The sequence below is a fragment of the Serinus canaria genome, chromosome 3 (genome assembly GCF_022539315.1).
Source record: "Serinus canaria isolate serCan28SL12 chromosome 3, serCan2020, whole genome shotgun sequence".
NCBI lineage: Eukaryota > Metazoa > Chordata > Aves > Passeriformes > Fringillidae > Serinus > Serinus canaria.
Window position 1 is genome coordinate 79231789 of NC_066316.1, and position 18398 is coordinate 79250186.

Sequence of the window (18398 nt, forward strand, 5' to 3'; positions counted from 1 at the left end):
CTGCAAATGTCAATTTTATTAACAGAAAGATAATCTTACCCAGACAGCAAGACCAGAGAGTCATCTATTCTAGGATGCCTGGGACTAATTATTCTGCAGTATTTTGATTGTGTCCTATTTGTCTTACTTTGTCATTGCCAAGCACTGAAATACAAGCTTTGAGATATTTGAAAGAGCATGAAAGAGCTAACTTTTTTAAGCAGTTGCTCATTCCTGCAATAATAGAAATACAAATAAATAGCCAGTAATATTGTAAAGTATTGATTTGCATAGAAAATGAAAGCTGATTTTTTTTTTTTTCTTTTTGGACAAAACACTCATAGTTTGGAACCCAGGTGTTTTTATTCTTCTACTAAAAACTCAGGTGTTTTTATTCTTCTACTAAAAACTTTAAAATTGACCAATAATGCCCTTAGTCTTACTCCATGACAGAAAAGGACAGCTAATTATTTTCCTATGGCCAGAGTTGTTACTACCCTCATTAAGTATACTTCAGTCTTATCTTTCAGAATAGCATTTTGGTAACTTAGTAAGCTTCAGCTTTGTCTGCTCTACTGCGGGCAGCAGTCCAGATGTGATGACCTGTTACTGCACTGGAATCTTGCTTTTTGTTATTGTTGGGTTTGTTTTGTTTTATTTTTGTTGGGGTTTTGTTTTGTTTTGTTTGAAGTCTCTGACAGAATAAAAGTATTTCACCTGGAGGGTAGAGCAGTACTGAGGCAGATCCCTGATGCAGGGTAGTGAGCTCTCCATTCCTGGAGATTTTTCAAGACCTGACTAGTCTGAGCCATGACTGACCTGATCTGGTGTTGGGAGCACTGTTGTTCTGAGCAGAAGGGGGGACAAAATGACCTTCATTCCACCCAGGACTTTTGGGAGGCTGTGCAGCCATGCCTCCCTGCTACTTGAGCTGCCTATTCTTCTGGGCTACAGCAAGTTAATGTGGGAACTCATGAGAAAATAGTACTAGAGGGAGGAAGCTGGAAGAAGTGCTGTGGTTCAGAATAGGCAGGAAAATGTGAATATAAATACTTCATGTTGCAGCATTAATACATATCAACAATAAGCAGTCCTGCTTTTCTCAGTCTCGCTGGCAGTGTAGATTCTATGTATTTTGGCATATGCTATATATTCAGTTTATTTGGATTATATTTGGGGTTACGTACAGTTCACTATATTTTGTTGTATACCTACTGTATTTCTGAATACATAATATGTCATTTACCAAGTGAACTATAACTTGTGAAAATATACACTTCTGTGGTATCAGGAGACCATCAAGATAGGATAATATGGTGCCTTGCAGCATACTGCAAGGAGAATAGATAGCCATTTAGCAGGTAGAGTAGAATATAGTGTTACAAAACATACAGTAGGTCAAAGTCTGCCTCTTTGTGAGGTTTTACTCTTGGATATAAAAGCAAACTGACTTGAATTTCTGCTCTGAACTACCTTACAGTATGCCTTAGAACATGGATTTGCTAACAGTATTGTTACTTTAATATTACTGTACAAAAAACCATTATTTTTAATCATTCCCATATTAAGACTAAATGTAGATTGCTGTGCTGGATAATTGTCACTTCACTGTATTGAGTTCTATAACATAATAATAAAAAAGGCATTGAAGACTAAGCTAACAGAACTTAAAAGTTTGCCAACAGTTGTTTATTTCAAGTCTAGCTGTGAGACATTCACCTGGTGTGCAGTAATGGGATACCAGAGTGCTGCATTTTTAATGTACTGTTCTGCTCTTTTAGAATAGTATTTTGGCTTAGTTCAGCTTGTGCCATCAGTCTCAAGTAGAGCTCGCCCAAGGAACCAATTATGAAAATTGTAAACAACCTAAATGCAGGGTTTTGCTGCCTTTTTTACAAGTGTTGTAAAATAAAGACAGATTTGTGAAGGTAGGGCTGCGCCTGCTGAAATCATTTTGCTTCCAAATACTGACCCACAGTAGAGCTTCAGGACTCTGCCTGCTGTTCAGTGTGGGTAAGATGAACCCATGACCCTGTTGTGGGTACAAAGAATCTAGGAGCAGCACTGAGATACCAGTTAGTAAATAGGGAGCTGCTGAGCTCAGACTATCCTAACTACAGAATAAAAATTTAATAGGAGAAACTCATTAGTTTTTGCAGGTTTTTTTATATCTCGTAGTTGATTTTTATGTAGGCAAAACATAACTCTGTGTTTGAGCTCAATCTGACTGATCTTAGAGGACATCAAATTGTAGGAAAGTCTGTCATTAAAGATGCTTCATTGGCTTTCAGGAACAGTTGACTAAGGAGCCAAACTTGGAGCAGAGCCAGTCTGCTTATGCTTATGCTGTCAACATTCATACTCCTCATAGCAAGTGTTAACAGAGTTAGTTGTTCCTGCAGAGCATGTTTGCTCTATCATAAATGCAGAAAAGGCTTTTGAAGGCTTTTGCTCTATTGATTGATCTATTTATTTTGCACTTGGCAGTTGTCCCAAGTCCAAGAACCACCACCAGTTTGTCTCTCAGAATATATTTGGGGACTAGGGATGCCATGTATCATATCCTGAAGTAACAACACTATTTGCAAGGTGCTCACTGCTAAAGTACCCTTACTTTAGTGCCTGTTCTGTGAAGGGTTCTAGGGAAGTACTGGTTCTGCTGTGAAGAGTTATTAAACAGAATGAGCTTTGTCATGTCAGAATAACTTCCTGAATGTTAGAAAAGCAAGTGTAGAAATTATGTTTGTAGACATAACCTGGACATGTGATTTAGAATGAGCATTTGGCTAATGAACATCTTCAGTCTGGCAGTTCTACTAATAACTCTGTTTTTTTATTCTGCTGCCATTTTAATGGACAATCACTAGACCTCTTGGGAGAGGGTGAGTAGTATTTTCGATTACTAAGACCTCTGTATGTTAAGACATACAGAGCTTTTTTGACTAAAAGCTCCAGCTTTCTGGAGCTGAGCAACTGTGGTCTTTGCCTTTCCCCTTACCTTTCCTGTGTGCTCTTCATTGCATGGTTGCACACAGATAATCTGGCTGCACTTTCCGGCGTTACCTCGGAGCCGCAGATTTCCGATCCGTTTGCTCCAGAGCCTACTGCGGCTACTGCTCCAACCACCGACACTGCAACTACTACAGCTGCTGCCACCACAGCTACCACTGTCCCTGCTGCCACTGCTGAAGTGGATCTCTTTGGAGGTTAGTTTGGTTGCTGCAGTGCTCCACACCAGTTCGTGATGCAGTCAAAGCAGTACTGAGCTCAGCTGTGTAGTAAGGCCTCTGGTTTTACCAGCTGCATCTATATGGAAAAACATATGGAAAACTGTAAACCTTTAGACTGAGTAACCTTATGATTGAACAGCTAAGAACAGTAGTTCTCAGGGCCACCTGGGGGTAAGCAGGAGTTGTTTCCACATTATTCAATAACTATGTACTCTACTCCAATTTCTGAGAAAAGCAGCTGTGCTTTTGTAGTTGAAGAGGATGGATGTGGCAGGGTCCTCCCCTTCGTTACGTGTCACGCTTGTGCTGTGTTGTGTTTCTTTTGGGTATTTCCTGCAAACAGACTATGGAGCCAGCTGAAATTACTGCATTTCAGCTATCTTGAATCTGGGTTTTATTTCACAAATATTTGCAGTAAATTGAAGGGGTGATGAACCTGAACTAAATGTCAACTATGCAAACAATAATATGTAAAGGAAAAAAAGGGAAAAAATATTCTAAGAGTTGAGTCGTACTCATTTAGTTTCTAATGTTATCTGCTATCCACTTGAGTAAGAATACATTTCCCACTGTATGTTGTCAGTTTTCTTGGTACTCCAGTAGAGCAGAAGGCTTTCCAACAACCAGTCAGAAATTACATTTTTTTTTGGAACAATATGCCAGTCCAGTAATGGAGAAACCTTCTCATTTGCAAACTATGTTTAAGATCACCTGACTGCTGTGTTTTTCTAGTTTTTACTTCTCTCATGCATACTTCCAGCATGACAGGGGATGTTAGGAATAAGTAATAGCTTATTTGCTATCAAGACTGAATTCCAGTATCTTCCCTGTGGGGTGTGTTTATTTATCACTTCTTGACAGGAGTGCCAGAGAGGTCTCATACACAAGCAGTTTGACTACAAAGGTTTTTTGTTAAGCCTGAAAGTTCCCATAATTTTTTTTTAGGAGTGGCTTCAACAGACAGCACCAAAATATGCCCTGTTAAAGTGCTGAAAAGCCCTAAGCAAGGAGTACAACTGCTACTTGCTGCTTACCCCTCTTTTTACAAAGATTGAAAATAATCCAAGTGCCACAAGATCAGCTTGTTGAGAAGCATCTTCGAAATTGTCCTGGGCAAGGTTCTTGATGCCACTGGGAGTGAGCAAGAGTCTGATGTTGGTTGCTCTCAGGAGCCTGTTGCAGAAGCCAGGGCCTGTGCTCATTAATAACCCTGCAGAGGCATAGAGTGTGAAAATTATGGTATGTAAGCTCTGAGGTCGAGCCAGTCTTGGGTACTACACCTTCAAATTGCATTTTTAATTTATTAACTTGGTAATTTAGTAATTAATTTTATAATTAATTAATTTAGTAATAGGTATATGACTTTTTGAAAAATGAAAGGATAGTTAAATGGATAGAAATCACTGTAAACTTGAAACAGGATTAGAAAAACAACTACCTGTCCTTGTTCTTCCAGTCCTACAGCAGCAAGGTGCAAATTTTTTTCTACCTTTTCCACAACTCTGTGCCTGGAAAAACAGCTACTGCCAAATCATGTGCCTGCTTCCAGGCTTGTCAGGCAAAGACCAGGATGTGTTTAGTTTCTAGAGATTTAACTGATCATTAGATAACTTAGTGACGCACGTTAAGAAGTGGAGCTTCACCCTTCAGTGTGGAAAGAATTTCACTCTTGCAGTATGTGGACTTCTGTGACTTGATCTCTATTCCTTTAAAGAGAATGTATTTTGTCACTCAAATGCAATAAATCTCCAGTGGATTATATATTAGATGCTTCAGAATGAAGCAAGGTTCTGTTATTATGATAGCAGAAAACCTCTTGCTCTCAGTAAGAAAAATCTCAAAACACACTCAGCAGTAAAGATACTTTACAGTGCCTTCAAGACATCCAGTGGACAGATGCTTTTAAAATCTGTGAGTCTGTATTGAACTTCCATCTCTCTGCCCATGGCTTGAATTTTTCTTTCAGCCCTCTTCTGAAGGCTGTGCTGTAAGTATATTCTAGCATCATCTGCTAACATTCCTTGTTACCTTAAGACTGTAAGAAGAGGTTGCAAGAAGAGGTTGGTTTTGGGCAGACACTGCTACTCTTGAGTGTTTGTGATGCTGGACATGCTTACACTTAATCCTATTAAGTAGGTATTTCACCTTTCCTTCACTGGAGATAGAGTCTTCAAGGTCACCTTAACTTCTTGCAGCTTGCTAGGGCTTTGTTGCTTCACACGATTTCTTGTGGTCAGGTGTGGTAGGAGAAGGTACGGGAGCAGTGATCTCAGAAGAATGTAAAGAGTCTTCAGGGAGTGTCTGTGTAGGGAAAGAAGCTGAAAGCTGCAGGGAAAAGGCGGCCAGGGAAGGAAGAAGCAATAAGGAGGCTTTGGAATAACTGTTGACTGCACTGTATGGCTGATGCTTCAGCTGATAGGAGTCTGCATGCTGCCTAGGGCTGGGCTTTGTCTTTGAGAGATAAGATCTGCATTATGTGTTCATTGCCAACGTGGTATTGGAAAGCAGATGAGAAATGCAGGATTGATCCAGCATAGCTTTTTTAAAGACCTCCATCTCATTAAGAGGCAAACTTTCAGTGACCTGGGCCAACTTGAGGAACTCCTAATCGTGTTTCAAAGACAAACAAGAGGAGGCTGTTTTCAAAGAGCAGCTGGAATCATTCCTGTGAAAGAGAAATGCAAAGGTAGAAGACAGGGAAAATATCTTGATATGCCACTTAGTAACAGAATTTGGGAACAGTATTTTTGACATGCCTATTGTGCGCTTGAGTTACATTTTGTTGTAAGATTACTCTGTAATCAGTGCGAGTAACAAGTCATGGCAGACACTGTGCAAATGTCAGTTATTAGGCATTAAGGTGACTTGAATTGTAGGTAGGCAGAGCTATGGTCTTTCTGTAAAGAATCTGCAGGCAAAGTGATGAAGACTTTTGGAAGTTAAGGTCTAATGAATGTCCCTTATGCTGGTACATGCTGGTATAGCAAGCTAGCACTTAGTTAATAAATACCAAACAAACAACAAATACTTTGCATAATTATTGTTATTTCCTATCTCTGAGCATAGTGAAATATTTCTTAATAACTCAGGTCAGGTGTTCTATGTCAAATAGTAATGAAGGGTGACTGAAGAGGGAAAAATCTGGAAACAGTTTCTTGTGCATGCTTCAGTTCTATAATCTTTCCTCTACTTGTGACTTCCACAGGATTGTTTCATGTGTTTCATAATACATTAATGATTATAAGTCAGTTGTATCATTTGTGTGAGTAATTTTGTCAGGTATTGATGCCATGGCGTGAAATAAAGCCTGAATTTCTGAGATGAAAGGGATCACTCTGCAGGAACACTTATTTTGCTGCAGACAAGATGTATTGAAGCACTGCTTCAGTGTTTAACAACTTTGAAAGCCCCTTGTTTGCACATTATTTCAGCAAGAACTATATTTATGAATACAAGTGTATTGCAGTACATAATACATACCTGTCACTCCTGGCAGATGTTCCATGCAGTGTGTACTTGCAAAGGTTTCAGCAACATCTTGTTAAGTTTTCAGGATAAGAAAATCAAGTGGGGACCATATGTTACTTGTTTCTAGAAGTCAAAAGCTAAATTCATTTTTTTAGACAGGAGATGCAAAAATATAAAAGAATACAGTAACTGCTTTAAAGGGAGAAAATCTCTTACACTGCTGAATGTGCAAATGTAGTGTTACTACAACAATATGGAGGAACAAAGAAGAAAATAAACTGTCCTTTTTTTAAACAATAAAATATGCAGATGTAATTGTATCTATTTTTGCATGTTATGCTAGATTTTAGCAGAGGGCAATTGTGCAGGAGCAGCAGAGCCTTTTGAAAAGAACTTAAAAAGCACTAACTTAAGAAAAACCCAATGGCAAGCCCTTGGTTTAAGCTGTGAGTTGCAGGGTCACCTGTTCAGGTTGGTGTGTCTCTATGTTCATGTAGCTTTCTTGAACTATCAGAATAACTAATATTGGGAGTTTTTACTATGACATTTTTTGTTTAGATTCCAGTATGAACTTAGGTTTTTATCCCACATGCCATTTAACTCAAGTCTGATGCTGAAAAATTTTACAGTGCTTGGCAAGAACCTTACTCAGAAGTGTCAGCAAAAAATAAAGAAATAAAGCTGGTGCCAAACTGTTTCCTTCCATCTGTGAGCTAGAAGGAACTTGTGCCCACCTTAATATCTATGGCTGTTATATGTGGAACTTAATAGCCTAAATCTGGATAGGAATAGGTATCACTCTGAGGCTGAAGTGATCCCAACATAGAACTAGTGACTAGCTCTGTACATTCTGAATTTCTGCCTTAAATGTTATCTGGAGTCTGTCATTTCATTCTGGGAAGTAAATATAAGTAGGGGTGATCACTGTCTGTGCTATTGGCCTACAAGCTTGTGTGGGCACAAATACATTTCTTTGGAAGAGCCCAGGGTGCCCCTTCATCTGAAAACTGGCCCTGTAGTGCAAAACTGATCACACATGATGCTACACAAAACATCTTCTCAAGCAGGGTGATGCAAAACCCTTCAGTTCAGTTCTGTGCTGAATTCCTTCCACACGGTGCACGCCAGTGGCTGGTACACAAACAGCACTGGCATGTTTGACTCATTCTGATGTTCTTACTTGGACAACTGCCATCCAGTTTTGTTGTTGAACAACCCTGTTACTTGAAAAATAGAATTATGTTTGAAATGGCTTATTAGCAGGCCTTTTTTGCTACTAACTCATTTTAATTCTATTGTACAAGACTAGTGGGCTTTCTTCTCTTCTGTTGAAGTTTTGATGCATGTTTTTTTGAGCTTTTTAGATTACCTGGCACGAATTTGTTTTTAAAATTGTTGTTTTCATTTTAAAATTGACATTCGAGTTAAAGCATGTTAAGCTTTTTCCTGTGCTAATTTGACAGTGCAATTGCAGTATTCCCCAAAAGATGTTTTTAACTTGCTAATTCTTGTAGCAGTAGAAAAATGTCCTTTACAAGCATCTTGAAGTATTTAATCCTCATTGTGCAGTCCTTTTTTGTGGATAAAATGCTTGCCTATGAGGATAGTCCAAATGGCACTGTCCATTAGGACTACTTCATAGAATTAAGAGCACAAATGCTGGTTTAAGCCTAGAAATAATGCTGTTCATAGCTTGAAATTTAAGCATGCCACTTGGGAACTGGCAAACAAAAAGAAAAAAGCAGTCAAAGAGCAAGCGGCAAACAAAAAAAATTAAAAAAATACTAATGAGCAAGTCATTCCAAAACCCCAAACCAGTCACTTTCTCTGACTTGGCTGGTTGGCCTAGAAGTGATCCTAAAAGGACAGACAGGTTATGGCTGGCCAGCCATTGGTTAAGATGAACAATCTTAATCTGTTTGAAGCAAGATGAGTAAATATAACCTATGCATCACGTTATGGCTTCAGAAAGATCCAGTTGGAATACTGTTAAGAAACAAGTAAGTTCAATTTTTCAGCTGTTGCATGACTGACTTGGCTCAAAGACTAGAAATGGTAGTTGCAAATATCTACCAGAGTAATTGGATTGTTATTCATAACAGTGCAAGGCACTATGCAAGTAAACTCACAGTTGCGGATTAATCACATGTAATACAGGCTCTGAGCATGCAAGTTGTTAATATCTGCTCTTAAGTTAATTTTGGGTAGTACATGAGCATGCTGCTCTGAACCCTTATACAATGAGAATAATGCCTTCTTTTGCACTCACTGTGCTTATTGTGGGCAGCCCAAGAAGCTCCTTCTACAAACCCTGTCTAGAACCTGCTTGTGTGGGGTTGGGGAAGAGACAAAGCGTTTTGCACTGCATGAGTTGTCTTGCTGTTGGAGTAATTACATTCATGTTGTATAAGGGGATCTACCTATGCAATTTAACTTGGTTCTTTTACTATATTTTTCTTCTCTTTATTCCTTTTTGTTTTTTTAATTTCTGTTCTTAAACTGCACCCAAGATGCCTTTGCAGCTTCTCCTGGGGAAGCCCCTGCAGCAGCTGAAGGGGCAGCAGCACCAGCTACCCCAACCCCTGTAGCAGCAGCTCTTGATGCATGTTCAGGAAATGGTGGGTTTTATGTCATTAGATAGTCTCTTGTTTTGCTGGGTTTTGTTTTGTTTTTAAACTACATGGCAGTGTGTTTTTCTGAAAACTTCTCTCTGTTTGCAATTGGTAAAAACAAACTTTAGACTGAAGAGCATGCTTAACAAAACTGCTGTTTTCCGAGTCCCAGTGACTTCAGGTTAATTTGGTAGTGCTAATGAATAGTTCTGTCAGTGCTGAGCTGAAAGCAGTAGCCTGGATAGTCCTTTGTCATATTTGGCTTTTTGGCCTCGTCAAAGAACCTTTGAAAGTTCTCCCCTCTGTAACTTGGCTGCTCAGCCTTTTAGAGAGTCTTTATTTTAGAGAAACTTAAGTAACATGTCTGGATAAGTAAGCTAGATGTTAGAGAGACCTCCTGTGTGTGCGTGCGTGTATTTGCAGTATGTGCATTGCCTATAGTTGCTTTGTTCTTGACTTCCTCCCTCACTGATCCTAAGTATGCATACACATATATTTCCCCTCTCCTTTTTACAAGACCCCTTTGCCCCATCCGAAGGTAGTGCAGAGGCTGCTCCTGAGCTGGACCTCTTTGCTATGAAGCCAACAGAGACTGCTGTTCCTGTAGTTACCCCTACAACTAGTGCAGCCACTCCAGTTCCTGCAACAACTCCTTCTCCAGCTGCTGCTGTTGCTGCTGCTGCTACTGCTACTACAGCTACTGCCACTACCACCACTACTGCCACCACTTCTGCTACCGCCACCACCTCCGCTCCTCCTGCTCTAGATATATTTGGTGGTAATTTTGTTTTTAACTCTTTGATTCTGGTGGATTGATCTGTCAGGAGTACCAAATGAACAATTCGTTGTTGCATGCGTGTTGTGTGCTAGGCTTTCAAAGCAGAGAGCCTATTAATATCAAATGTGATGTGCAAAATTGGAAACGTCTGTTTTCAGTCCTGACTTTCAAAAATGAGTTAAAGATATGTTGTGTTCTTGGCCTTAGATTTATTTGAGTCTGCTCCTGATGCACCTGCAGCACCTAAACCTGATGCTACTCCTAGCATAGATCTCTTTGGTACAGGTAAAGAGAGAATTCTTCTGATACTCTGCTGCTTTGAAGCTGTGTAGTGGTGTAAACTCATTTGAGTGACACTTACTTCTCATTCTTTCTTTTATTCCTGGAAGATACATTTTCATCTCCACAACCTGGAGCTTCTCCTGTGCCTGAGAGTTCTCTCACTGGTGATCTTTTATCTGGTGAGTGCTTGTTTTCACAGGCCGTTCCACAGACTACTGGGTTTGGACTTTTTTTCCGAAAGTTAAAAAAAAAAATCAACTTACTGCCAATTTACATCTTTAAACTGAAATATCAAGAATTATTAAGTTCTTGGTTTGCTGCTTTGGTCACAAGATGTGCACTTGCTGAAGACGCAAATCATGAGGTGGCTGACACTGAAGTTCAGTAAGTAAGTGATGTGGTTGTTGGGAGAGCAAATCCTCCTCTAAGCATAAGAAAATGCTTAATAAGCAATGTTTCCTTTAAAGTAGTTTTCTGTTTTCTTTAAAAGTGGTTTTCAGTTGCTGTGTGAGAAATGTAACACTTTCTGTTTGCAGTTCTGGAAACTATTACCCGAATTTACCAAACCTGTGGTACTAACTGTTGGAGCCCATGTGGCTTTGAAATATTTAGCTATCACTGTTGCCTTGCTGATACTAAATATTATTTATCCTATGCTTACTGCAGTGGATGCATTTGCAGCCCCCTCTCCTCTACCCGCTGCCTCTCCAGCAAAGGTGGATTCTTCAGGTGTGATTGACCTATTTGGTGGTGGGTATTTTTGTTTCCTCACCACTTCAGAGTTGAATCACTTCATTTCAATTACCTTTGCGCTTTGCTAAAGCTGCGGGTTTCCCCTTCTCAACTTTTCTGTGTGGCCTTAGGGCTGAGTCTGGCACCCTAATGAACTGCAAATAAGCTGTCGGTGTGGTCGTTCTGTTGTCACAACACTTGCCATTCTGTCCCCGGTCAGTGCATGTGTGGCTCTCTCTCAGGAGTCCAGTGAAATTCTGCTCTGTCCTTTTCCTTCGTTGCTAATCTCCATGGTCATGCTGTTTCCTCTCAGTTCCGTTTCTCAAAGCAGCTGAAGTTTTGAGGGTGACTTGTCTCACACTGGGTATATCTGAATCGTGGGATTTGACAAGGTGGAAATTAGGATGGACACAACCAACTCTAGGCATGTTGAAGAACAGAAGTGGTGCTTAGAAGCAGTGAATTTCAAACATGAGTAAGATATTCCTCTAAAAAGATTTCACGTGAGCTACTGGCTTCTGGCTGGAATGATTCCAAACTTTCAGCCAATGCATTCATCTCCAAAGCCCTGTTGTCTTGAATTGTGTGATTTGTATCTGAGAAGAGGTCCAAATAAAGGAGAAGAGATTTCTTTCAAGTGCTGGTTTGTTGTACATCCTTTTTTCCACCTGAACTTTGCATCCGTGGTACTGCTCTGCAATAAGGATGGCCAAGCAGTTTCATTTTCTTCTTCTGATGTATGAAGTGGCTATTCTTTTGTCATCTTTTGATAAGTGATGAATTGATGTATTTAATATCGAATGTCTCACTTTTTCGTGATGTTTTCTGGAATTCCCTTTAGATGCTTTTGGAAGTAGTGCTTCTGAACCCCAGCCCACTACCCAGGCTGCTTCTAGTTCCTCAGCTTCTGCAGACCTACTTGCTGGTAATAAAGAACTTCTAAAAACTTGCTACTTTAGAGCAATACTAAGAAATGGTGTTTGAAATCTTTTCTGTTCTTTGGGTGTAGATTGTGAAATAAAATACTTATTCACAAGATTTCTTAGTACTTTAGATGTTTTAATTAAAACTAGAGTGACTTATAATGGAGGCAATATACTGAAGTACAAGCTAACTTCCTAGGTTATCTTCTTTCCATGTTCTTTGTTTTTCTACCTCCCACACAGCCTTATTTTTCTGTACTGCTCACTGAGTATGAGTGTCTCCATGAAGTTTCTTTGTCTGTCTGTAGCAGTACCAAAGTTAAGCAATATTTCAGGCTATGCTTCTTGTTCCTTACTGCTAATTAAACTTTGAGTTCATTCAGTTTGGTTTCTTTAACTGGGTTGAGCACCTAAATGTTTGTAGCTTGAATGACTGACTTGGTAGCAGTCTTGCATTTAGCCAAGGAGGGTGGGATGATGAGAGCATGGTATTCTGAGCACAAGGACAGAGAAGTGATAGAGACCCTCTCCTTACACTGGGTAAGATGAGGTCTCACACCCTACATCAAGAGTTGGATGACTGTAATATTTTAGTCTACACCCTACAGATAAGCAGCTTCAGCTGAATTCTTTGTGTCCTATTCTCAAAAATTCATGCTATACCATGTATTGTAGTGGCTGAGCTAAACAGCTGTGACTCCTCCCCATCCCAGTTTGAAGTTTTTAGAGAACAAAATCCCAACACATGCACTTCTGGTTTGTAGAAGACTTGGCTTAAATTCTCCCATGTTTCTGGAAGGGGAATTGGTGTCATGATTTAAATTAATGCTACCCCAGCCCAAACCAGCACAATTTGTAGAATTGGTGGGCAGGTTATCACTACATTTTCAAATATCTTCTCAAAGCCTGGACATTGTCTAGTAGGGCTGCAGGAATGAAGGAAGTTGTCTAGATAATAATGAGGCATACATCCATTCTCAGTCAGCCAGCCAGATTCTTAAATTGGGACATAATGTGTAAATGCACGCTAAATCTTTAGGACAGAGTGCTTCAGATTTTAAGGTGGAAGACTACTTTTCTTTCCATATTGCTTCAATAGGTCTTTGTATTAGTTTATAGATGGCTTAAGGCCATAGATCAAGTTTTAACTAATAGATTCTGGAACATGACAATCTTTTGCAGTTACATGTGCTATCAGGAGACTGGGTCCAACAGGGTTGTTGGACAGAAGTTAATTCTGCCTATGCAAACATTACAGTACAAAATATTTTATGTCATTATCCATAACTAACCTTAAATGCAAGTTGGACTTGTGCTCCAGATGGCTTTAAACTTCAGCAATGTGCACTCTGAATCTGATGAGTTGCAATAAATCAAAACCTAAATTATAAAAGGGATGTTCTAAGTCTAAATACTCAAGCAGACCTGAAGCAGTTGGGGTGAGTTGATGATTTTTTGAAATTTATTTTATTTATGTTTTCAATATACATTCCAAAGAGCTTCAAATAGATTTTATTTTTTTTGGTTTTGGCAGACAGAGGGAGTCTATAAACATTGCAGCATATTGCTAAGCATTTGTTCACTCTAGATAATGGCAGATGTATAGCCTGCAGTGTAATCCAGTTTTAAATTTAAGAGTGTCTGGAGTTCATATCATGGCTGAAGGCGTGTCCTTCATGGTTTATGAGTGTTTGGTTGTGCTAAGTGTTTATAGGCATAATGTTATGAGTATACTTACTATTCATAATTGCCTTACATGTTCTGCTGACAAATGAGTTCCTGCCCCTTCTTGGCTGGCTTAGGAAATTTGGAAGAAATGTTTTCCTACTCTTAAGCCTTTCAGCAGACAAAACCAGGACTATGCTGATAAATAAAACAGTCTAGCCATATTCCCTTCTAGATCTTTCTATCCAATTAAACTGTGTTCTTGTATGTCCTAGCATGTGTACAAATAACATGTTCTTATATGAAATCTTACTTGATTGTGTAAAAGCCACCTCAAAATCAGGCAGTTGGGGGTGTCCACACAGCACATCTAACTCAGTTGCTGCTGTTTCTTCAGTCTTTCCTGGAGTCTTGTGCAATCTCTAGGCGACTAGCAATCTAGTTCTTTAAGGAATTTTTATAGCTTCTGTGCCTGCTATTCCTCTTAAATTGTGCAAGGCGAAAGGCCATCAAAGTAAGACCATAGTCATCATACAAATCTTCACCAGAAGCTGGGGAGTCATCTCTGCAGTTCCTGGAAAAACAGACACTTTTTGGGGCTTTGCAAAAGCTTACAGAACTTCCTAAACAGAATCCTATTAATGGATATTGGCTCATACCTTTCTGCCAGGCTCCTTGTTCTCACTCAGGAAGTGGAAAGACAGGCTCTTTAGGTGGCTGCTGTGCTTTAAGAATTGCTGCAGTGAACTGCCTTTGTCATCCCTGTATCTGGTCAGCCTGCTTCTGGTCTGGTTCTGTGGAGATCTGTACTTTTGTGCAGATAGTTTAATGCACTGAGCTTTGCCTTGGGCAAGTGGGCAGGTGATGATCTAGTATTTCAGCAGGTATCTGCTGCAGACCCCCTCCTCAAGAAGAGGCAAGTAGAGGAAGTCTCTTTTAGGCAGCTGGAGAAAGCACCACTATCACAAGCTTTGGCACTAGGGCAACTGGAGCCACCACAGTACGTGCTGGAAGGGAGATGGGGAGAGCAGCTGGCATGGGCAGTCTGGATGCATTAGAGAATCTCTTGATGTGGAGCATACCAGAGTGAGTTCAGTGGAGAGCCACAGAGATGATGACGAGTGCATATGACACATGCAGAGAGGCTGAACTGGGCTCATTCAGCCTTGAGAAGGCCAAAGATGCTTATAGATGTCTAAACTCACAGCAGCATGCAGAGGAGGTTCTTCTTGGAGGTGCACAAAGATAGTAAAAAAAGGAAATGTGTGTGGGAAACTCATTAAATACTGTGATGGTCTGATGTGACAACAGGCCACCCAGAGAGGCAGTAAGAGCTCCTCTTGAAGGTGCTAAGGCAAATGTCTGGGCAACTTGATTTGATTAGACTGACTTTAAACAGGATGTGTGGCTGGCTGACCTCCAGAGATCCCTTCCAACCTACATTATTTCATGACAAACTTATGTCAGGAATAGACTGTGGAGAGATGAGGGCAGATCTCTGATGCCAGCGCGTTTTTCCATATTCAGGGTTAGCTACTGTGAGCATGGGACTTGCTGTGGGCTGGGATTTGGGTTATGAGGGCCTCTTGGTTCCATTATACTAAAGTAAGCCTAACAAACATAGGGAAGCTCACATAGGGAGGCTGCTGAAATGTTCTTTATTTTAAAATGGCCTATTTAAAATCGTCTTTATCATTCCACCCTCTATAGACTGAGGTTTTGGTAAACAGTCTAACAAGGCTGACTCTAATGTTCTAACCTCTCTCATGTGTTTTTTAAAGGCTTTGGAGGTTCCTTTATTGCTCCCTCTCCATCACCATCCCCAGTCACTCCAGCTCAAACTGGACTACTACAGCCTAACTTTGATGCAGCTTTTGGGACAACAGCTCCAACAACTGGCAGTTCATTTGATGCATCAGGTGAGCTACAGGGTTTCTTCCTGTGAATTTTCTGATACACTTTGTGTGGTAGATGAGTTAATGACACCATATTTAGGCTCTGAGTACAAGCGATCTCAATGACCTCATTTTTCTTTCTTACTGGAAGAACCTCAGGGTGGTGATAAGGATGGTGTGTGCCCAAGAGCTCTCTGTGCCCATATTTTACTCTACCATGTCAGTAAAAGACAAACTAGTGTATACATCATCCTTGCATGTGCCTGATAGCATGAATCAGGAATTACACAAACAAGGAAAACTCTACTCTGTAAATCAATATACAGGCAAGTCATGTTGCCACTGCCCACTGCTTCTGATGGTGCTCTGGAGCCTGCATGGCACCTTAGGGTACACACAGCAGAAACTGCCCTAGAGTTCTTTGCCTGACTATAAGCTTAAACTGCTATCATTTTGTTTGCATCTCTTCCATTCTATATTTTTCATGCTGGGTCCTTGCTACAAACTTAAAATTGGTGAGTTCTACAACCGTACAAGAAAAAAAGATGGAAATAATACTGCTGCTTGGTTATTTGGTTGCTTGCCAGTGCACATGCTACCCCTCCCTGTTGACTTAAAATTAGCATGTACTTCAAATACAGATCAGAAGATAGAACTCAGGCATGAGATGTACCAAGCAGTTTGACTTCAAGGGATCTAAAAAATGAACTTCTGAGTTAGATGACTCGACTAAGGAGAATAGCACTGTCTGTGTGGATGGTTCTGGTTCCTTCTGATCTCATAAGATGTTAGTAGGTTTTCCCAATTCCCTGCTGCTTGCAAGTGAATAGTAACATCTTGAGACTGCCAATCCTGTCGCTGTGAGATGTCAAGGTATAAGACTGCCTTTGCCACAGTAATTCTGACTGGTGTTTGCAGCAAGATGTTCATTTTAAAAGCCTTTAAATGAATATCTCCTGACAAATGTGTGTGCATCTGACATCTCTGTAAGGATGGTTGTAAGAAAAATAGTGTCATGTGGAAGTGGTGCTGTATCTATGTAGATTCAATGCTCCAATTAAATCCCGTTTAGGCATGTCTTCTCATAGTAGTTTTCATTGGTATAGTTTTTTGAGGATTACTGTACATTCAGTGTCTAGTAAGATGACATGCATGCCCTCGTTGGCATTACTTTTAATGTCAAATGGTGTTTTGGTAAGACTTGTGGTGTGGTCGTCTGTGCTGTATTCGTTGAGCAACAGCAGAGTAGCAGGCAGTGCATTTTTGATCACAGCTGCCGTTCTTACTCACTTTCCTTTCACTTCCAGTGTTTGATGGCTTAGGTGATCTTCTTATGCCAACTATGGTTCCTTCTGGTCAACCTGTAGCACCTACAGCCACACCAACAGTCCCTGCTGCAGCAGCAAGCAAAGGCCTTGGAAGTGATCTTGACTCGTCTCTTGCAAACTTAGTAGGCAGTAAGTGACAAATTTTGGTTTTAAGTGGTGTGGCATGCATGTTGCTTTTCCATGGGGCAAGCACCTGCCTATTTTAGCTTGCTTCAGTATCCTGTCCTCCTGTTCTGCTGTGGAAACTGGGGAAGCTATCAGCAGGAATAAGGCTTGGTTCAGATAGCTCATTCACTTAGTCTGGGTTTGTCCTTCTTGGAGCCCAGGATCTGAGTCAAATAATGGCATTTGTTTGCTAGGTATGATTTGTAATATCTGATCATTCCAGCCACATTTCAGAGGCACATCAGACTCTTAATGGATGTACCCCTCTGTAATAGATGGAAAGGTGAAAATTGTCCGAAGTGTCTGATGGTGGTTTAAGCAGCAAAGCTGGTGGACACCAATAGCTGACTTCATGTTTAATGAGACAAAGAGCAGCTGAGTGCACTCAAGAGCAGGCCTTCTTTCAGGGGCAGGGAACTTACCAAACATGTTCTTAAAATGCTGAACTTAAATATGTGCTTTTCTGTAGTAGGAAAAAGGGCTAGAGCCTTCTTAATTAGAGATCAGTAGCTGCAACTCCTCCAAAAAAACCTAACAGAGGCCCACCTAGGCTAAGGGGTAATCCTGCTGAAGTTGCATAAAATGAATATTCCCTTAGTATATGTAAACACACCCCAACAAAGATGTAACTGATGTTATGATGCAGGCATGGCTGTTAGGTGTGGAGGAAAATACTGTGCTTAGAAGTCAACAAGACTCTTAATCCCTTGAAATGTCTTCTGCAAATCACCTGCTATATTCAAGTTTGGAGGAGAAAATCAAACAGCAGTTTATGAATTACAGGACTTACAATGGTCCTGTGAGAAGAGTACTCTTTAAAATTTAACTTAAGACTTTTTCCAAAGGGTAAATAAAGAAACTATTTGGAGTTTCCATGTGTGACCAAGCAGAAAAAACAGTGGAAAACTTATCGGCATTTATATGTATGTAGAATACAGCTTTTTATTTCTGTATGTGTAATGAGGAACAGAAACTAATGTTACCAATCATGGTAAATAGTTTGGTGCCCCTAAATAACTTGGCATTTTGTGGGCCTAAATATAGTTACTTGGGTTTGCTTTTGAAGCAAAAAATACTTTCTCAAGTGCAAGACATCTGCAGGGTTTCTCATATGTTTGTCCTGAAGAATAGGTAGATGTGGCCAGTCCTCTGATGCTGTCAAAATGAAGACAGCCAAAACTTTTTTGCTCTTGATATGCCCCGATGCAATGAAATGTAAGCTGTTGCTTTGGAGTGCTTCAGTTTCCTAAATGTATGGTTTCTCTTTTATTTCCTTTTTTTCTTACCATTTTCAGATCTTGGAATTTCTGGTACAACTTCTAAAAAGTAAGTTCAACTTTG

General features: G+C 40.1%; 1 protein-coding gene across 7 annotated transcripts in view; it reads left to right on the plus strand.

The window, feature by feature from the left end:
* SNAP91 (synaptosome associated protein 91) overlaps positions 1-18398 on the plus strand; it is a 63392-nt gene that overhangs the window by 36297 nt on the left and 8697 nt on the right. For 4 of the 7 annotated variants that reach the window (XR_007777189.1, XR_007777190.1, XM_050972744.1 and 1 more), the window contains exons 14-20: positions 10275-10352; positions 10457-10528; positions 11016-11099; positions 11923-12006; positions 15451-15588; positions 16872-17021; positions 18353-18383. Coding sequence is in view for 5 of the 7 variants with exons in the window: in XM_050972744.1 (XP_050828701.1) it covers positions 10275-10352; positions 10457-10528; positions 11016-11099; positions 11923-12006; positions 15451-15588; positions 16872-17021; positions 18353-18383 (637 nt within the window). In the remaining 2 variants the exon portion in view is untranslated. Of the gene's footprint in view, positions 1-2846; positions 2862-3014; positions 3186-9187; positions 9296-9806; positions 10068-10274; positions 10353-10456; positions 10529-11015; positions 11100-11922; positions 12007-15450; positions 15589-16871; positions 17022-18352; positions 18384-18398 lie in introns of all 7 variants that reach the window. The other 3 variants (XM_050972747.1, XM_050972748.1, XM_050972749.1) reach the window with 2 other exon arrangements.